We start from the raw sequence: 20,531 nt of genomic DNA, 5'->3' as shown, positions 1-20,531 counted from the left end.
GGGTAAACGAATTACGGAACGTGACAGGTAAGACACCTTTGAAGTATGAAAACATAAATGTAGCCACTTGTACTTGCACAATTTGATCAATTTTCAAAATTTTCAATTTCTTAAACAGTACTGCAGTGTGTGCAAACGGATTTACATTAGAGAATATTCTTATTGCACGCTTTTGTAACATCAAAACACGATTCAATAGATATAATGAACTATGACCCCATATTATTGCACAATATGTTAAATGTGGGGAAATCATTGTATGTTACATGGTCAAAAGAATTTTTAAAGGAAATATATATTTCAGATAATTTATGACACCAACAATTCTACTTATTTTGATACAAATATCATCAAAATGGCCTTTCCATGTTAAACCATCATCAATTGTAACACCAAGAAATTTTACTCTATTGACCTGCTTAATTTTGACATTACCTATATATATTTGAAAAACATCTTCATCTGTTACCTTATTATTTGTCTTAAATACCATGTAACATGTTTTATCAATATTTATAACCAAACGATTTGCAGTAAACCTAGAATACACTTTCTGCATTTCTGAATCAATCATATTGTTAACTTCATGCACATCCCGGCCTGAGAAAAATAGGTTTGTATCATCTGCAAATAGTATAGAATACAATTTAGGGCTTACAAACGGCAAATCATTAACAAAAAAGCAAAAAGGGAAGAGGACCCAGTACAGAACCAAAAATTCCGATTTTGTATTATTTACAACTGTATATTGTGTGCGATTTGATAAATAACTTTTAAACCAGTTCGAAACATTTCCTCTTATTCAATAATATTCCAATTTCATAATAAGTATTCTACACTGTAAAAACATCGGTGTTAGATTTAACACCATGGGTGTTAAATTTAACACCGATCAAGTGTTAATAGAGGACCACACCCACAGGTGTAGAAAATGTACTGTGATGGTGTTGAAAAGTGTTCACCTGACACTTCGTGGTGTTAATTTGACACTGTACCTGGTGATATTTTGACACTGTACTGGTGTTAATTCAAAAATGACACCACATGGTGTTGATTTGATATTTGTTGGTGTTGATATCAATGGTTTAACACCCGTCCAGCTTCAATAAGAGACCACGCCAGCTGGTGTTACTGTGGTGTAAATTTATTTTCACATTTTTTCAAAAAACTAGTATTTCAATGTAAAATTCTTGAGATGATCGCCCACCGAAGGAACCTAAAGGGAAAAAAGATGATCTTGGTCGAGGATTTGACGCAAAAGAATCGGGAACTCTTGAATTCTGCAAGATCGAACAAGAATGTTGAAAATGCCTGGAGTAAGGATGGCCAGATAATTGTGCTGCTGAAAGGAAACAAGAAGGTGACAAAAGTGATCCATAATGAAAAAGAAATAAAGTCTTTGTAATTTAGGATATATATGCGCAGCATGATCTGTGACAAGTGATAATGCGCAATCTATCTATAGTCACCTAAAGCATATTGTAGTCACATTTTCCTTGGAAGGACATCTGACTTTAAATAGTAGTACTTTGGTTTGATTGTAAGATTTTTTTCTCCTTTTTTTCCCAAATGCTGGACACTGGTTTTCAAGACACTTTACATACCTCTTATGTGTTAGTGTTTCGTCTATATATCATAATCATCACTTGTTTTGTTAATCATTTGTGTGGTTTTTACTTTTCTCATGTACAGATTAAGTCCTGAGATATTTGTTTAGACTTGTTTGATGTCAATGTTCACTTATCGTCACTTATGTGTCACCTGTAGAAGGCAAATTTCTGATGATCATAACCAAGAATGTATTAACTGTTTGCAAGAAAGCTTTGAAAATGTAAATCCCATGTTTGACAGGTATAAGCTCCTTATCGAGGACGTAAACTACATCTTGCCCCATGAGTATGACAACGCTGTCAATGATGTGTTTGCAAGTAATTCGAAAGTTTTATCTATTGTGCATTTCAACTGTCGAAGTATTAAGAAAAGTCTTGACAATTTGACCACTGTTCTTGCCAGTATATCTAATTCTTTCTCTTTCATAGCATTAACAGAGACATAGCTGTGCAATCATGAATCGATTACAATACCTGGCCACACATTTATAGGAACAGGTACTAGGAAAAACAAGCGAGGAGGAGGAGTTGCATGTAGATACAGAGTAGTATTCGATACAAGAGACGGGAGGATCTGCACATTTTTAATGATTATATTGAAACGATTGTTGCCGAAATACAGTGCAATCATATAAATGCAGTTCTTGCCGTTGTTTATAGACCTCCAGGACAAAGAAATAATTTTGTAGCTGGTGTTTGTCCCCCTTCTTAACAAACTGGAAGGTGGTAGCACCTCACTCGAAGGGAGATTGTGCATTTTCTGATAATAATTCAGGCGATTTTGTTCAAAGTGTCCTGTGTGATTCGAAATAAATTGGTAAGTACAGCATTTTACGAGGTTTTTTCTCTTATTTACACATCTAAACTGTGTACTGGCTGTATAGGACCTACATCTGTACTTGCAAAGATACGATAAAAACGTGACATGGCGGCCATTTTGGAGGATATTCTCGACTTCGGGAAATTGATCAATAATTGTGTTATTGGTACCTGTGTGTTTCAGAATCTGTGAATAAGTATCTGATTTGGTTCATTGTGCTTCAAAATTACACGTGTATTGCTGTGGGTGCTTAATTGCAAATTTACGAGAAAGCCGAAATGGTGGTCATTAACGATTGTTGAAAGAGCTCAGTGTTTCTAATTAGCTCTGCGTGGTTCCGAAATCAGCGAATACTAGTAAGCATTTTATTGGATAATATTTTAATGTGTTTCAAGATGTACATTATTCAGATATTGAAAGTGTGTTTTGGGGTTACTTACATGCAAAGGCATGAGATAAACAGGAAACGGCGGCCATTGTGCATGCCACCTTCGATTGCGGAAAACACCCTCTCAGAGGAGGATTTATGAAGACTTTTGTATATGATAGTACGCTGTGATACACATACAATTTCTGGACATATCCTGAAAGAAAATCAGCTTGTTACCATAAATGTCCAAAATTCTTCGATTGTTACTCTAATGGGAACAGAGAATAGATTAGTATACAATATCGTGCATATATAGCGGTGGTATCGTCCCTCATAATATGAACATTTGGTTACATCTTATCGAATTTTTGATGTTCTCATAAAAACGTAACACATCACTTTTTCGCAGCTCAAGAACTGCAGGATGTTCAGCGATTCCACATATTTCCACGACGAAGAGTACTACGATTACGAACCGGACTACGTTTACTACGATGACGACGATGACAATTATGTGTACAGTGATGACGATGAATATTTATACGGCGGGGGATGGGCACATGAGACAGGAAGGAATGCCGAAGTTGATCTCCATGAGCGCCAAAAACGACTTGAAGAGGTTCAGGTACATCTTGGTCATAATAGTTAGAAGCATACTGACAGAAACTGTGACATTATAGGACCTACAGTTAGACAGATATGAAGATAAGAATCGTAGAGTTTCCATGATGAAGCCATTATATTACTGTAATGTCTATATCCATATAATGCTTTTCTCTATCATTTTTTTTTTCTGATTTCATCACAAAAGTTTACCCTTGAAATAGGCCCTATTGAAGACAGGGAAGCAACGAACCCATTATCCCCGGCCAAGAGTCTAAAAGTCTAACAAAATGTTTTACTGTAATTACTAGCGTATGTTCACTACATGTAAGACTCAAATCCGATAGGAGCAGTTCAGTTCAATAAATATGCCTCTGGCTCTTCAAGAGAAACTTGACCTCAGAAAGAGGTACACTAAGAGTTGCTGTGTACAGAGCGCATAAAAAAAGGTAATCCAAATTTGGAGGGCTATCATTTCGTAATTGTCAGCTATGAAGATCACAATGTTGGTTGCAAGGAAAGGGGTTCTCTTCCTCTTTCCATTGATACCTTATTATGTTGACAATTGTCATGCATGACTGAGCACATGAACTTTAAAGACAACAATGACAAATTGCATAAGTTTGCGTGTTTACGAGGAACAATGCATGTCTCACTGCATGGTTGAGATCTGTCAATGAAAATTGCCAAATAGGCCAGCCTGTACGAATGCAGGTTTGTGTTCAGAATCTGTTTTTAGGGTTTGTGATGAGGTTTTCTCCTAACATTTTATGGTCCATAACCTTTAACATGGCCTTTTTTCAGATATCTTGGTCGCTCCCACACAGTCCATTTTTCTCTGTTCATATTCAATTCAATTCAATTCAAAGGTTTTATTTTCACTTCTTTCAACAGAATGTACAAAAAATATAGATTCGACATGCGTTTCAAGGAATGATACATAGGTAGCAAAGAATAACATTTGTCAATAGTCATTACAAAATTAGGCATTTTTCATACAGACATAATAATAAATAGCCTTATTTATACATTTTGCGAAAAAAAGTGGAGGTACCTACTCAAAAGACTATGCTTGTACAACGTGGGCACCTCACAGGAGGAAAAAAAAAGGTGAAAACTTAACTACAAGTGTGCGGGATGAAAAAAGACGTGGAAAGGGGGAAAGGGAAGAAGCAGAAATACAAGTAAAGAGACGAGACAACTAAAAACAAAAAGCCTAGATCAATCGATACATTCAAGATCAAACCAACAGAGACTATTAGCCATATTAGAAGTGTAGAGCGTTGAAAGCGACGAGAAAGTGATATATACGATTGTATGGAATTGCTGATAGCAGAACACATTATCTGTTCTGTGAAGGCAAGTGTAATAATGTACAAGTTTGCAATAAGAAAAACAGGGGATGCGATGTGGAATTCCGCGAAAGACGCGACCTAACATGCCTATGAAAAATCAATAGCATCCTGGTGCTTACAAAACCTACTTACTGAAAAGGATTAACAAACAAAATTAATTTCTTTCTGTTACATTATAAGATTTAAGGAGGAATGATTTCATTCTTTTTTTTAAATGAAAACAAAGAAGGAGCATTTTTTTATGTCTGGACTGAAAGGGAGTTCCAGAATCTTGGGCCTGTATAAATAAATGTCTGCTGAGCTAACACAGTTCTAAGCAGGGGCAAGTGAAATTCATTAGACTGTCTTGTTGGGTAACCACGGTATCTCAGGTTACGAGGAAACATAGAATCAGATATAAGCGGAAGACAGTTGTTATTATAACTATACATAAATTGTCCTAAATGAAATAAAAACAAAACTTTAATTTTCAGAATCTTATTTTCCAAAAACAAAGAAGCTGTATGAGAGCAAGGAGCGGCATTACAAATTTCGAAGTGCCTTCTTTTGTAACAATAAAACCCTATCTAATAATGTTTGATGCGTGTTTCCCCATGCCAAAATTCCGTAATTTGAATAAGGTAATATCAAAGACGAATTGATATACAGTATGAATAATGAATGTTTGGGAAGAAACAATTTGAACCTTTTAATGACGCCTATATTGCGTGAGATAATTTTACAAACATAATCTATATGAAATTTCCAAGAAATTTTGTCATCTAGGTCCTACTGTAATTCCAAGAAATGTTGTGTATGAAACACTTTCTAAAACAGTATCATCAAAATAAATATCCATATTCAAATTATCTAAAGTGTTACTAAAAACATATACTTGGTTTTATTTATATTCAGGGACAGCTTATTAGCTCGTATCCAATCTCGTAAATTTGTAACTCCGAATTTACTGTGTGCACAAGAAAATTTGGATCTTCATGTGAAAAAGACACACTTGAGTCATCCGCAAAAAGTATGAATGATAACACTTGGGAGGAAGCACATAAATCATTAATATAAACAATAAACAACAACGGCCCCAATACTACCTTGTGGCACGCCACAAATTAGTTCTCTCATATCAGAGTTATAATTGTTTATTGAAACAAATTGTTTACGATCAGTTAGATAACTCCTGAACCACTCCAAGGCCTTCCCACGTATACCATAGTGGGACAACTTATAAAGCAATATGTTATGATTAATAGTGTCGAAGGCCATGGAGAAGTCCAGGAAGATACCGATCAAATGAGTGTGATTATCTAAAGCATGTACTACTTTATCATTGAAATTCAAAAATGCATGAGAGGTGCAATGCTTTTCTCGATAACCAAACTGGGAGTTTGTTAGAACACAATGCGTCTTCAAAAAGTTCATTGTTCTTTTATATACAATTTTCTCTAAGATTTTTGATATACAAGATAATAAAGAAATGGGTCTATAATTACTAATATCTAAGTTATCACCATTCTTGAATATAGGAATAACTTTTGCTATTTTCATTTGTTCCGGAAACTGACCATTTGACATTGACAAATTGAAAATATACACCAAAGGATCCACAATAGAATATATTGCTCCTTTTAAAATCATATTGCTTATATCATCATAACCTGCACTTTTTTTAATTTTTCAAACCAAAACAATATCAATAACCTCATACCTAGTGGTAGGAGTACGAAATATAGAATGTGTATTATTCTGATTCAAAAAATCAGTAAAATGTGTATCAGTATTGGAAATTTCTCGAGCAATATCTTCTCCAATAGTTGTAAATTATTTATTGAAAATATTTACAATATCTTAAGAATTATCAATAACCTTATCATCAGATCGAATTTTCGATATACCAGAGATTTCGATAGATATATTCAAAGCTTGTTTTAGTACATTCCACGTACTTTTTATATCATATCTATATCTCTGCAATTGCTTATGATAATATTTTTTCTTTTCTATACGTAATATTTTTGTGAGGGTATTTTTATACGAAGTGTATTTCAAACGTGCTTGCTCAGTTCTTTTCATCTTAAATGAATAAAACAATTTATTTTTTCTATTAATAGATCGCAAAATGGACATTGTAATCCAGGGAAGCCTTGGTGTTGTTTTATAATTCCCCCGTTTGTATTTTCTTTTGGGAATACTAATATCCAAATGATTATTCAAAACATCAAAAAAAATTATTCAAAAACAAATTAATGTCATCTGTATCAAACACACATTCCCAATTAGCATTATCTAAAGAAGCACAAAAAGAAAAAAAATATCTTGAGTTACTCTACGCCTTTCATGACGATGAAGTGGATTAACATTAATATGATTTTACTTAAAATGCTTCATAACAGGAAAATGATCAGTCATATCAGACAAAATTATAGAAGAATATGGAAGAGCTTGACCGTCGCCATGAACGGACGTGTCTTATTTTAGCTCCGTTCACCAATGGCTTGTGCGTGGTAAAACAGCCAAAAATGTTCTTCCTTCATCTCCGTTTCTTAAACTACAAGTAACCTTGTGGACTTGTGCGCAACTCTTGACATGTTACTCGACAGAACTGTGTATATTTCGAGAGAGTTTGCCTGATTTTTGTGAGATTGTGCAGCTGCCAAACAGACACCCACCATGACGAAAGGTAAACGTGGTGCCGATGAGCCTGTGAGAGACAGCCTGAATGTTCGCGAAGAAGTTCAGAAAGCTCTTGAGGACAGCGATGTCATTGGCATTCTTGTGAGTAAAATCAAATCATTGCTTGTTGAAGAACTCACGTCAGTTATCACAGAGAGAGTTGGTGAAAACTTGAAAGAAAGCTTTGACTTTGAAATGAAGTCGAAAAGTGATAAGATAGCAAGATTGGAGAGAGAGATTGAGCAAATGAAAGAGCAGCAAGAGGAGGCAGAACAGTACTCTCGGAGAAATTGCCTTGTATTTCATGGTGTCAGTGAGCATGAGGGTGAACACACAAACGAAATCGTGAAACAAATTTGCGAGGAAAAATTGAAAGTGAAGCTTCAAAATGGCGACATCGACAGATCGCATCGTCTCGGCGCCAAGAAGGGCAGGTCACGTGGAATCATCGTGAAGTTCACCAGCTATGACGTCAGGGACCGTGTATATCAAGCGCGAAGGCTCCTGAGAGATCTACAAGGGGATCCCATCTACGTTCAGGAAAGCCTGACCAAGCTGAGATCGGACCTGTTCAGAGAAATCAAGTCAAAGTTCAGAAGTAAATGTAAAGCATCTGGACCCAAGATGGCCGCATTCGTGTGCTAACCAACGGTGGACATCGCCTCACGTTGACGAAAAAGTCCCACATTGTCAAATTACAATCTTCGGATTAAGTCAATTGAATTCAGTGTCGCGAGGTGTGAGATAGGCATTATTGCGGGAATTGGCTTCTTTCATCCCGTTCTGGTTTGCTATACTTACCGCTATAATCCAACGAGTGCCAGCGAGTTCACCTGTTATCTCACATACTTGGTTTGTTTTGTGTCAAGATCAATGGAATGAAGATAATAGTCAATTTGTCTTCCTTCAGTCAGCAGAACCTTCAAACTGCTGAGCTGCAAACACTGTGGGCTTGTTCGCCGATGTGTACCTTGTCATCCCTCTACTCTCTTCTCATCTTTATGTTACGCATGTCTACTATGAATGGACAGGGAGTGTCGACTGGTGCATAATTGAACTAGGTTAATATATTGTCACTACAGTGTTACAAAGTTCTGAACACAACTTTTTTCTCCCCCTTTTTTGTTTAGAGCTTGTGCCCTCTCCACTGTTGTGAAATAGCCATGTGGCATTCCCGTACAAATTTGAGCAGGCCTATCAAAATTCATGTTGTGTCGTGACTACCCTACACCAGAAATCTTTGTTCTATGAGCGACTTTTCGCTTCCATGCCCTGTTTTTTTAATCTTATTGTTTCTTTCCTGCTGGTTCGTCACAAGGGTACAATAGTTTTATTGTGAATGAGGAGAATGAGGATCTATTTTGTGTCATACACATGAAAATAACGCTGTTTTACTGCCGCCTTCGGTTACATTGTATTTGTATTTAGTTATCCTAGAATAGTGCTGTGATTGCAATTATATATCATTCCTATACCCTTTTGACTGAAGTAGCTTTTTTTTTTTCTTTTATTTCTTTACATTTACATTTTTTTTTTAATCTTTCTTTAGATCTTGTGTTGGTACTGCATTCAATACATTTTTTGTATACATTTTCAAATGGTACAACTATTTCCATGTGTTCTTTGTACAAGATGTGTTAGAAATAACCAGAAAGCACTCCAATGTACCTCATGTCAGAAATGGGTGCACATATCATGTTCAGGAATCCCCGTGAGTAGATACAATGATCCCAATGAATTATTTTTGAACTGGGAGTGTAATAGATGCACTTTTCAACATCTTCCGAATTTCATTGAACTCAACTCGGAAACTCTTCCAGACAGCAATTTATTAGATAAGTCTGTTGACTCTGGTGAAAAGAGAGATCCATCCCTTAGGTATGAACAACTTTCTGAGAAGGGAATTAAGTTTGTTCATTTGAATATAGTTAGCCTTGTGAAATATCATGAGGAAATTAAACAAATTATGATTGAGAATGAAATACATGTATTTGCCCTAAATGAAACTAGACTTGACTCTTTTATTTCAGACAATGAAATCGGTGTTCCCCATTATTCTTAAATTCGGAGAGACAGAGACAGAAATGGAGGTGGTGTCGCAGTTTATGTTCATGAATCTATTCCTTTCACCTTGGTTACCCATGATTCACTTGTCAACCTGGAAGCACTGTGCATCAAGATCTCTCTGAAAAACTCCAAACCAATAATGTTTTTGAATTGGTACAGACCTCCAAACTCAAATATTGATCTCTTTAATCATTATGAGGATTTTTTAAATTTTGCGAGTAGTTTTGATAGCCAACTGGTTATTATGGGCGATATAAATTGTGATATTAAGAAGAAAACACCCGAAAGAAATATTAAGGTTTATAATCAAATTAATAGTGTATATTGTTTACAACAGGTTAATAATGAAATGTATACAAGAGTGACTGAAAGATCAAGAACACTCGTTGATCACATGCTCACAAATTTTTCAGACAAAGTGAAATCATACGGTGTAATTCAGAACGGCATGAGTGATCACTATATCAGTTATATGGTATGGAAATGCAAACATACATCACAAAGTGAGACGTATGTAACTTTCAGGAAATCACGAAACGCTGACATGGAAGCTTTCAAGTCTGACTTACGTAAACAAAATTGGAAGAAGGTAGAAGAATTCAGTGACATAAATGATTCAGTTGATGTATGGGAAAGTATGTTGATGAAGGTTGTTAATAAGCATATGCCTGTTAAGACGAGTACGAAAAACTCCCTCGCCATGGATGAATAGCATAATTATGTCATTAATGAAACAGAGAGATAAAGTTAAATCAAAGGCAAAATTTAGAAGGGACAATGATTTATGGCAAAGTTATAAACGTCTGAAAAATATAGTAACAAATGAAATAAGAAAAGCAAAACGTAAATATATATGTCAACAATTTTCAAATGCAACAAGTAGAAATGAATCCTAGAAAACACTGCGATCATTAATGGGCAAGAGTAAAGTAAATCTGCCCCCCCACGGAAAAACGCAGTAACTGACATTTTTATGAATGTTTACTTTTTTGCAAAAATGAATAGTTTACCCAATGCTCTCCAATGTTAACAGGTCAGTTTTGCACAAAAAAAATGAAAGTGACCAAAAATGCAATTTTTCACTTTTGCAAAAAGCAGTAACTGCATCCAGTTGATTCAACTTTGCAAGTTTCCCCACGGAAGAAAGCAGTAACTAACAAAGCCCACGGAAGAAAGCAGTAACTAACAATTTAGTCTAATCATTCAGACTCTGTATAGTCCTTCCTGTATATTTTTTCCCTAATACCATTTATTTTTTCTACTATTTTTTTTTTTAACAATGTAAACAGCAGTTTCTTCCATAATTTAGGGGAGTATAGATATAAAAAAGATTGTTTCACCAGTAACTTGACTCTGCCCGCAGGGAATCATATGACAAGTTGTAGAAAAAGCTTCTTTCTGGAGACTAGCAAACCTGGCAGACTCAGCGCGCTCAGAGTGTAGAATACGCGTGCAGCTAGCTTCATGCGCGTAAATTCTGCAGCATACTGCACAGTAACTAGCTAAACACTTAGCATCACATCACAGTCATCACTTGCACAGTATTGCAGGTCTGGTACAGTCTGAGTGATCATGCCAGTGCTAACCATGCTGTCACACAGTTTCTGCGGTCCAGGCATGCCTGTAAATCTATCATGAATTGCAGAGGAAAAGTCATGGTAGCCATGGCTTTGGCCAGAACAAGAAAATCTAGGTGAGCTGAAAATATATTGAAGGGAGATGAGCACTAGTATTAATACACTAACGTTAGTCTAACGTTAGATGTAGGCCCTATAGGTCTACCGCGTACCAGATCTAACGTTACAGAGTAGATCTATTGTTAACTGTTCAGTGTTAGACAAAATGTCAGTAGGCCTAATCTAACGTAATAGATCTAGGTCTAGCACTAACATTGGGCATAGATCTGTAGTCTAGCTTAAGTGTAATGTCAGAGTTCGACTAGGATCTAAGACGAAGAGACTTGATATTTTATTGTCTAGTCCAGGGTCATGTGTCAGGGGCAAGGCCGGGCACTTCAAAGTTCAATTAGGGTAGGCCTACATGTACCGTACCTTATTTTTACACAGAATGCCATTCAATCGACAAGACCTAGTCTAGGTCTAGCGTTAGGTCCTAGATCTTATAGATCTAGACTAACCAGAAAGTAGAAGAACTTTATAACCTGGTGGTGGTAACAATTCTCCTCCTATGGTCATGTGACATGTGCAGTTACTGCTTTTTTCCATGGGGAAAACAGCAGACTCCTGGCCGTCTGCAGTTACTGCTTTTTTCCGTAGGGAAACTACCCAGAAACAAGGGTGAGCCACCGCAGTAACTGCATTTTCCTAAATAACATTTAAAAAATAATGGAAACATATATTTTTCCTAGGTATTGTTAGACAACTAGGTATGGTGCATAATCATACCACAAAATTATTTTTGAATGTTTCTGTGTTTTTAAAGAATCTGCAAAAAACACAAAATCGCATTTATCTCAGCTCAGCAGTTATGCAGTTACTGCTTTCTTCCGTGGGGGGGCAGCAGTTACTGATTGTGCATTCCCTCAAGAAAATTCACAGGTTATAGCAAATACATTTAACGATTATTTTGCAAATGTGGTAAGTGGTGGAGATAAGCAAAGGAAAAAGAATTGTTTTTTTCAAAAGTCGCATAATCGGGAAAGGTCTGATAAACAATTTAATTTTTGTTTTGTATCTCAGTTAGATGTTTTGAAGTATGTGAGGTTAATGAAAGCAGAGAAGTCGTTTGGATTAGATGAAATTTCTATGTATATATTGAAAGAGTCAATTTCAGAAATAGTAGAGCCGTTCACTTACATTATAAATAAATCCTTAGTTGAAGGGATAGTGCCTGATAAATGGAAAATAGCTAAAATTGTACCGATATATAAAAAAGGGGATAAGCTGGATTGTAGTAATTACAGACCCATTTCATCATTGTCCTGTGCTTCTAAAGTCATGGAGAGAGTTGTTCAAAAACAGTTACTTGAGTATCTAAACTTGCACTCTTTGCTTAGCAGAAACCAGTCAGGTTTCCGTCCCAAGCACTCTACTATTACTGCACTTGCTACTGTCACGGACGACTGGCACCGCTCTATTGATAAGGGTGAATACGTTGGCGCCATCTTTGTTGATTTGCAAAAAGCTTTTGATATGGTTGATCACATGATCCTTCTATCTAAACTGGAAAACATGGGGGTTAATGGTATAGAACTTGAGTGGTTCGAGAGTTATCTCTCGAACCGAAGAATAAGAACGTCAATCAATAATACCCTTTCGGATGAAAGATTATCAACTAGCGGAGTGCCACAAGGATCCTTGTTAGGACCATTGTTGTTTAGTATATTTATCAATGATATCAATTCGTTTTTTTCTGACTGCAGGGCCCATTTATATGCCGACGACACGGTTATTTATTACTCACATAAAAACCCGAAATTTGTAGAAAATGTTTCGCAAAAAGAGTTTGTATGTATGGAATAACAATTTAAAAATCAATTTTGATAAAACTGTTTGTATGTTACTTGTTACAAATAATATGTTAAAAAAGCAAGAGTATTTGCATGTTAAACTTAGGGGTAACAATTACTTCAGGTGAAAAGTTTTAAATATCTGGAAATCTTTGTAGATAACAAGTTATTATGGGATGTTCACATTGAACAACTATGCAACAAGTTAAGTAAAATGATTAGTTATATGGGTCGTTTGAGACAGTTTGTTAATATGACTGAATTGAAACTGATATATAATTCTATTGTGTTACCTCATTTTGATTATGGTGATGTTGTGTGGCAATCCGCCAACGGTAACTCACTTTCCCAACTTCACAAGATGCAAAATAGAGCCGGGAGATTGATTTTAAAAGTTAACCCTTATTCCCATATTACTACCAGTGATGTTCATTATAGCTTAGGGTGGAATACAGTAATCAATAGACAAAAAATTCATCTGCTTTCATTTATGTATAAGATTATGAATAACATGGCCCCCGAATATATGAAAGATATTTTTAAGTACAAGACATCACCATACTCTCTCCGTAATCAAAACGATTTACAGTTACCTCGGCCAAAAACTAATTATTGTAAGAGATCTTTTTCATACAGAGGTGCATCAGCGTATAACAACTTACCCAATGATTTGCGTCAAATTTCCTCTTTACCCGTTTTTAAGTTCAATTTAGTTAAAACCGAAATCCTTTCTATTTGATCTTTTTTGTGCTTCAAACCTTTGAACAATGTGTGATAATATGGTATATATGTAGTTACAATGTAGTAATGTATGTACCGTTCTATTTGTGTTTGTGTATATTTTATTCTATCATCATCAGTCCTTGATTGCATGAAATCTTTGTGTACAGGGCCCCATGGAAGACCAGAAGTGACTGTCATTGTCACTACTGAAAATGGGCTACCCTCCGTATGTATTTTTTTTCTGTAGTGACCTTTATGAATGAAATGTGTTGATTTTTTTTTTAGTACGGAAATAAAACAACAACAACAACAAGTTAAAACATTACAAAAAATATTATCAATCAAAGTAGCCGAATGACTAGAAACACGAGTTGGTTTGGAAATAAGAGGTAAAAAAGAAAAGGATAAGAATGTATCAAGGAATTCACCCGGTATATTGTCTGTTGTATGTTTTAACAAATCAATATTAAAATCACCGAGTATAAAGGACTCTGAGTTAGCAAATAAAGGATTTGTGAGCAAATGAGATATGATAAAAAATCTTTGTTATTAGAATTTGGGGGTCTATAAATAATACCTATCACAATATTTTTACTACCAGGAACATTAATTTCAACAAAAAGGGACACCACAATATCATTCATTTTGCTCAACTTTTCACAAACAATACATTCAAAACTGCTTAAAACATGTAAGGCAACCCCACCGTCAGAACGATCGGGTCTGTTATTCACAAAAACATTATATCCTTCAAGCGAGAAAGATCGTTTGGGGCATGAAGATAGCCATGTTTCAGTTAGTCCTATCACTGTAAATAAAGGGTTATTTGGGTTATCCACCAATAACTGTAATTCATCAAAATGCTTACTTAAACTTCTTATATTCAAATGTATCAACGAAAATGTGTCCTACATAAACCCTTACGAATTTCTTTAAATTGATTCATAGTAACATAACTACATAATGGGGCTTGGGTTAAATCATCAAAATCATACTGCATTTCTTCAGCTGTTGAGTTCATATTATCGGCAACTAACTTATCATAAAAAGATGTATGCGAATTAGATACTACATCATCTAGGAAATCATATTCTGGTGTAGAAGGTCGAAATAGATAAAAAAAACTCATCATCAAATACGGAATGAAAAGGCACATTTATCCCTTCAGCCATTTTGAATGAGAAACATAATAGCTCCCAGTGACAAAGCGTGTCTTGAATTTGAAGAGAGTAAGATAGATAATGGTTTCGCCTTAATGGGAAGGACCAAGTTATCAACATGGTGGCCATGTTGAAGGTTATTAACCATAAAACGTGAGAAGAAACCCTAAAACACGCAACTGCTGTCGTGCAGGCTGGCCTAATGATTTGACCACTTTCATTTACAGATCTCATCTATGCAGTGAGACATGCATTGTTCCTTCGCAATAACACGCAAACTTGGAAAAATGCAATTTGTCATTGTTGTCTGTTAAGTTCATGTGCTCAGTCATGCATGACGTTTGTCAACATTATTAGGTATCAATGGAAAGAAGAAAAGCCCCCCCCCCTTTTTTCCTCACAGCCAACATTGCGCTCTCCATAGCTGACAATTATGAAATAGCAGCCCTCCAAAGTTGGATTACCTTTTTTTTTATATATATATATGCGCACTCTACATAAAGCGCCTTTTCCACTGAATGCAAACATCTGCGGTATCATCTCCTAGGCAACACTGGATTATAGAGAATATGTACATGGCCGGCGTCACCGTTTTCAAAATTATTAAAGTATATGTGTGTGTTGGGGGGGGGGGGGGTGCACTTCCCTATACTTGTGGTGCCACTTCCGGGTCTCATCAGCTAACAAGCAAAAACAAAACAAAAACAAAAGCAAAAACGAAACAAAACCACTTACGGGTTTCAAGGTTTCTAGCTATTTTTTTTTTCTTCTCAGGGGCGGATCCAGGAATTCTGTAAAGGGGGGGGGGGCGTGACTAATATTTCTGGTGCCACTTCCGGGTTTCATTTCATTGTTTTTCTTTTTATTTCTTTTGTTTTTTGTACGAAAAATAAAGGGGGGCGTGCGCCAGTTGCGCCCCCCTCTGGATCCACCACTGCTTCTAGTGACACTTTCGCACTTCCGGGGTGAAAAAAAAAAGAATGTGTGTGTGTGGGGGGGGGGGGGGCATGTGGTGACACTCTATGTATTCTTATGTATGGTGAGAAAAAAAGTGGGGGCCCCAGCCCCACTACCTGCAAAACTTCTATATATTATTGGTATTGTACGTTAGTCTTGTCATGTGCTTTACTCTGCCATGGTAAAGTTAGTGATCAAGAGTAATGTCATTTGATAAATGCTATCTTATCAAACACTAAATAATAGAAAAAGAAATCACCAAGGTTATAATCTATCCTTTCTAGGCTGCTCGCAAGTACCTGCAGGAAGGAACTCGGAGGGGAAATCTTGGTGGAGACACTGCCTTTGGAGCACTGTACGACCACGAACAGTACAGTGATCTGATTCTTAGCGTAGGGGATCGCACATTCTTTGCACATCGTCTAGTTCTCTGTGCCTGGAGTGACGTCTTTAAAACGATGTTGTCTGATCCGGCCTGGCAACCTAACAATGAGCTTTGTGACGAAAGTAGCGACAGCGCTTCTGGACAAGTCACCCGACAGGAGCTGGTAGAGGAAGACCCCGACGCACTAGTTTTCGAGGATTTTCTGAAGTTCCTGTACACTACCACGGTTACCTTGAGCAGTCACAACGTCTTATCGCTGATCCGACTCGCCGATAAATACATGATCCCTGAGCTTCATGGGCTCTGTTGTGACTTCATAGACAACAGTGACGTGGTGACGATGCTCTCACTTCTGCCGACAGCTCAAGAATTCAACATGCCAGACATCGTGAAGCTGTGCCACCAATCCTTTCTCACAAATTTCAACTTGCTTTCAGGTCAGCAGCTGCTCGGCCTCGACGCAGCGACGATGCTACTCATACTGGACAGTGGAATCGACTTGGTCGTCGAAAGCGAGTACGCCCTCTTTGAGAAGATTGAGCCGTGGCTCACCCAATGCGAGGCCGACGACATCTTTGTCGAGATCTTCAAGTGTATCCGATTTCAGTTCATGAATGCCCTGCAGTTGAAAAAGGTGACGGTCACTGCTGTATTCTTAAGGGCCTCAGAAAAGCTTCCAGATTTATCTTTAAAAGTATGGCAACTACAGACACTCTTTCGCGAAGGCTCGCAAGGACACCTGCCGGATGAGTTTTCAGGTCCAAGGCTGTATCTCCATAAACCGTTACGCAGCTATGGCTCCAAGAGGAATGCTGCTGTTACGGTTGGTTCGAAGGGATTTCTTCATATTTCTCCATGGACTAAGAAAGTAGATGGAGAAAAGCATACTTTCAATCTAGGAAATGAGCAATACCTGCGTGTGCTTGTGTCAAAAGTGTCACAAGATCAAATCGAAATAAAGTTGACTGTAGAGTTGCCTTCTCAGACACAGAAATACCATACTGCTGTCGCAATTTCTCAACCAAAACAAACACCCAGATATATCAAGGTCAGTGACGTTGTCGCGCTTCAGGACGTAGAATCGCCGCAGAAAATCGAGAAATATATCCGAGAACTTTCAAGGGAAACTACAATTCTCAGCTGCAAGGTGAAATTAAGTCAGCCCGTGGAGCAGGATGAAGCGCTAGAAGTCTGTGTAGCTTTAATCACCGAAATGCAGGAAGATACATGTATGACTACAGCAAATCCTTGATAACAGAAAATTTGAGATGCTGACATTATTACAATGAAGGGTACCTCACCTTCATTTTATATGCTGCACCATTATTCATGTTAATCATTGAATCATTGAAAGTGTTTCACAGCACCGCGTGTCATATTGTGCCTCTCAGTGTTATACAAAATCGAAAAGAGATATCGCCTGAGATATCTCTCTTATTATAATAAGCGCAGAAAATAGAATTGAAATTATCATTTGTCCATACATTCCTACAAATGAACGAGCTCCTACGGTTTCTGCGCTACAGTTAACTGTCCATGGCTAAAACTATTACAGTGTAAATTTCTACCCCGCCCCGCCGTGACAATCCGGTTGATTGCAAGACGCAAGTTTGTTTCCATATTCACAATGATAGATATGAAGTGAATCATTTTGTGTGCCAGATCATAAGCAGGCCTAACAGGGCTAAAATCATTTACTGAGTATAGCGAAAGGCTTTCCTACAGGTGACATTGTTATGAATATGGACAAAGCAAACCCTCATCATTATATTATAATTATAAGGGCGGTGAGTTGGCTCAGTCGGTAGCGCGTCTGCCTCACGATCACGCGGCCCGGGTTCGAACCCGAGTCTGGACTGAGCAATGTTGTGTGTAAACATACCGTCCCCTCTAGCAAGAGGCAAAACACTCTGTCCCTCGGATAGGACATAAAATGGAGGTCCCGTGTATGAGAGAGTCACAGCTCATGCACGTAAAAGATCCCGCTTCATTCATTCATCGCAAAGAGCAGGGTGTCTAACCCGGTGAAGTGGTCCCACCCCACAACCAACTGGACCCCATGGAAGACCAGCTTAGTGTAGCTGAATATGGGCTATCCAGCCATCTTCACAGATGGAAAATGAACAACAACAACATCCCACTGTAGTTTAAAAAAATGAAAACAAAAATATGTGAAAATCTTATTTTGATACATAGATACATGTGATTTAAACTATTAAAGCGCTTTTGCCATGCTAAACGGACTTCATTCATATTGTTTGTTTTATCGTATTGCTCTCGTCGGCAATCGTTTCAAATACCTGTATAAAGCGTCCATGAAATGACTTTGTAACTGTAAAAAGTGTTCATAAAACGGTGACTTTGTAACTATAAATAGTGTCCATGAAACGGTAACTATGTAACTGTAAAAATTGTCCATGAAATAGTGACTTTGTAACTGTAAGAATTGTCCATGAAACGGTGACTTTGTAACTGTAAAGTGTCCATGAAATGGTGACTTTGTAACTGTAAAAGGTGTTCATAAAACGGTGACTTTGTAAAAGTAAAAATTGTCCATGAAATGGTAACTTTGTAACTGAAAAAATTGTCCATGAAATGGTAACTTTGTAACTGTAAAGTGTCCATGAAATAGTGACTTTGTAACTGTAAAAAGTGTCCATGAAATGAAGACTTTGTAACTGTAAAAAGAGTCCATGAAATGAAGACTTTGTAACTGTAAAAAGTGTCCATGAAACGGTGACTTTGTAACTGTAAAAATTGTCTATGAAACGGTGACTTTGCAACTGTAAAAAAGTGTCCATGAAATGGTAACGTCGTAACTGTAAAAGGTGTCCATGGATGAAACGGTGACTTTGTGTCTCATGCAATGTCATGTGGACATCTTCTCATACATTATGGATGATCGTTTTTCGAGAAGACTTGGAAGACATTATGATAATGCCATTATTGGACAGCTGCATGGTATAATTGTGATGATATAAATGTAAGCATTTGACGTGGTCACAACAATGAAATAGTTGAGTAAATTAACCTGTAACCATTTGTGCTGATTGTAGAAAGATATTATTTGAGTGGGCGTCTGCAATCGAGCGTTTGTTTCTTCGGGGCTCTGGGGACCAAAAAGACACACTGAATTCACATGATGCTCGCTTTATTAGAGGGCCGGCCGTGTGAAATCGCTGTGGCGATATTACTACACTCCTGTAGAATGCATACATAACGCATTTATATGTACTACGAAAGACAACCACATCCTTGAACTGAACCACTTCATTGAGAAGATTTGGTTCACTAAACAAATTCGAACAGAGATTGAACTTGAATTTTTCGTAAAAGGCGAAAAAACGTAAATACGCCAATAACGTGTATGTCGTTAAACTGACTCGATCAGATTTTTGAAAATTCGAGTTTAAATGAAAATTCTCGGTACAGTGTATATAAATATGTAAGATTTCATTAAACTTGAAGGGACACTTTGTCATGTAAACTTAAATGTTTGGTATAGTTTTGATTGAGACCCAACTTCAGGTTTCTAACATCTTTGTGTGTGTGTGTGTGTGTGTGCGAGAGATGAGAAACCTCTTGAAATATGAAAGAGCATTGATTCCAGATGAAAATTGGTTTTGAAATAGTTGAGATATTCAAAACAAAGCGGTCTTAATAAAAGGTGGGACCCACCTTCTATTACCAGTTTTTTTGTTTTATTTTGTTTTTTAATGTCTCAGCAATTCCTAAACCGATTCTCACCAAATAACCTTTGAATTCCTCTTAAAATGGTATCCCTTTTACTATTGCATAAGTGGTTTCTTTGTGTCTCTCAAAACAGTTTAAAAGCTCAATCTGTATCTCCACTAATACTCTACCAGCCCTTTAAAGTGAAATAATCCTGAATCGAAAGTGCAACGTGCAATAGTACGATTCCATGTAGCTCGATGATGGAAATGAGACACAATGATGAAAGTAAAAGCGTTACAACAGAAAACAACAAAATGACGAAAATATTTATGTCTGAACATGAAAGGATACTTTGACTTGCTAGATCCGACGTCGTGATAAATGGCGCAGAAAGGAGACTTGACTTGTTTTTTTTTTTCCACGTTCCGTCACTTTATGAATAAATAAACTTCAGTTATGCATAATGTTACGCCACTGTCCATCATTAAATCTAGTACACGTACAGTGGTCATCGTCGTCGTTGTGGTGGTCAGATCATAAGAACACCTATAGTGTGATGGCAGTCTCATGTGGTACAAATCGGAATTGTATATAGTACAAATAAAGGTTGAAAGTGGATCAACGAATTGGTTTTAGGACACGAGTATATTAAATTCCATGATTAATGTTAAGC

The 20,531-nt window shown here is 36.9% G+C and overlaps 1 protein-coding gene across 1 annotated transcript; it reads left to right on the top strand.

The window, feature by feature from the left end:
• Window positions 1–1,231: 1,231 nt before the first annotated feature.
• On the top strand, window positions 1,232–20,214 carry LOC140243442 (uncharacterized). The gene is made up of 4 exons (XM_072323119.1): window positions 1,232–1,360; window positions 3,210–3,425; window positions 16,083–17,406; window positions 20,132–20,214. The coding sequence occupies exons 1-4, from the start codon at window positions 1,232–1,234 to the stop codon at window positions 20,212–20,214; spliced, it is 1,752 nt and encodes a 583-aa protein (XP_072179220.1).
• Window positions 20,215–20,531: the final 317 nt, after the last annotated feature.

This window comes from Diadema setosum, chromosome 20 (assembly GCF_964275005.1).
Source record: "Diadema setosum chromosome 20, eeDiaSeto1, whole genome shotgun sequence".
Classification (NCBI taxonomy): Eukaryota; Metazoa; Echinodermata; class Echinoidea; order Diadematoida; family Diadematidae; genus Diadema; species Diadema setosum.
This window is presented reverse-complemented; position numbering and strand designations above follow the sequence as displayed.

Excerpts from the sequence above, each read along its gene's own strand:
- LOC140243442 (XM_072323119.1), top strand. The coding sequence starts at position 1,232 with ATGATCTTGGTCGAGGATTTGACGCAAAAGAATCGGGAACTCTTGAAT. Across the intron at positions 1,361-3,209 it reads TGCTGAAAGGAAACAAGAAG|CTCAAGAACTGCAGGATGTT; the intron begins GTGACAAAAGTG and ends ACTTTTTCGCAG. Across the intron at positions 3,426-16,082 it reads AACGACTTGAAGAGGTTCAG|GCTGCTCGCAAGTACCTGCA; the intron begins GTACATCTTGGT and ends TATCCTTTCTAG.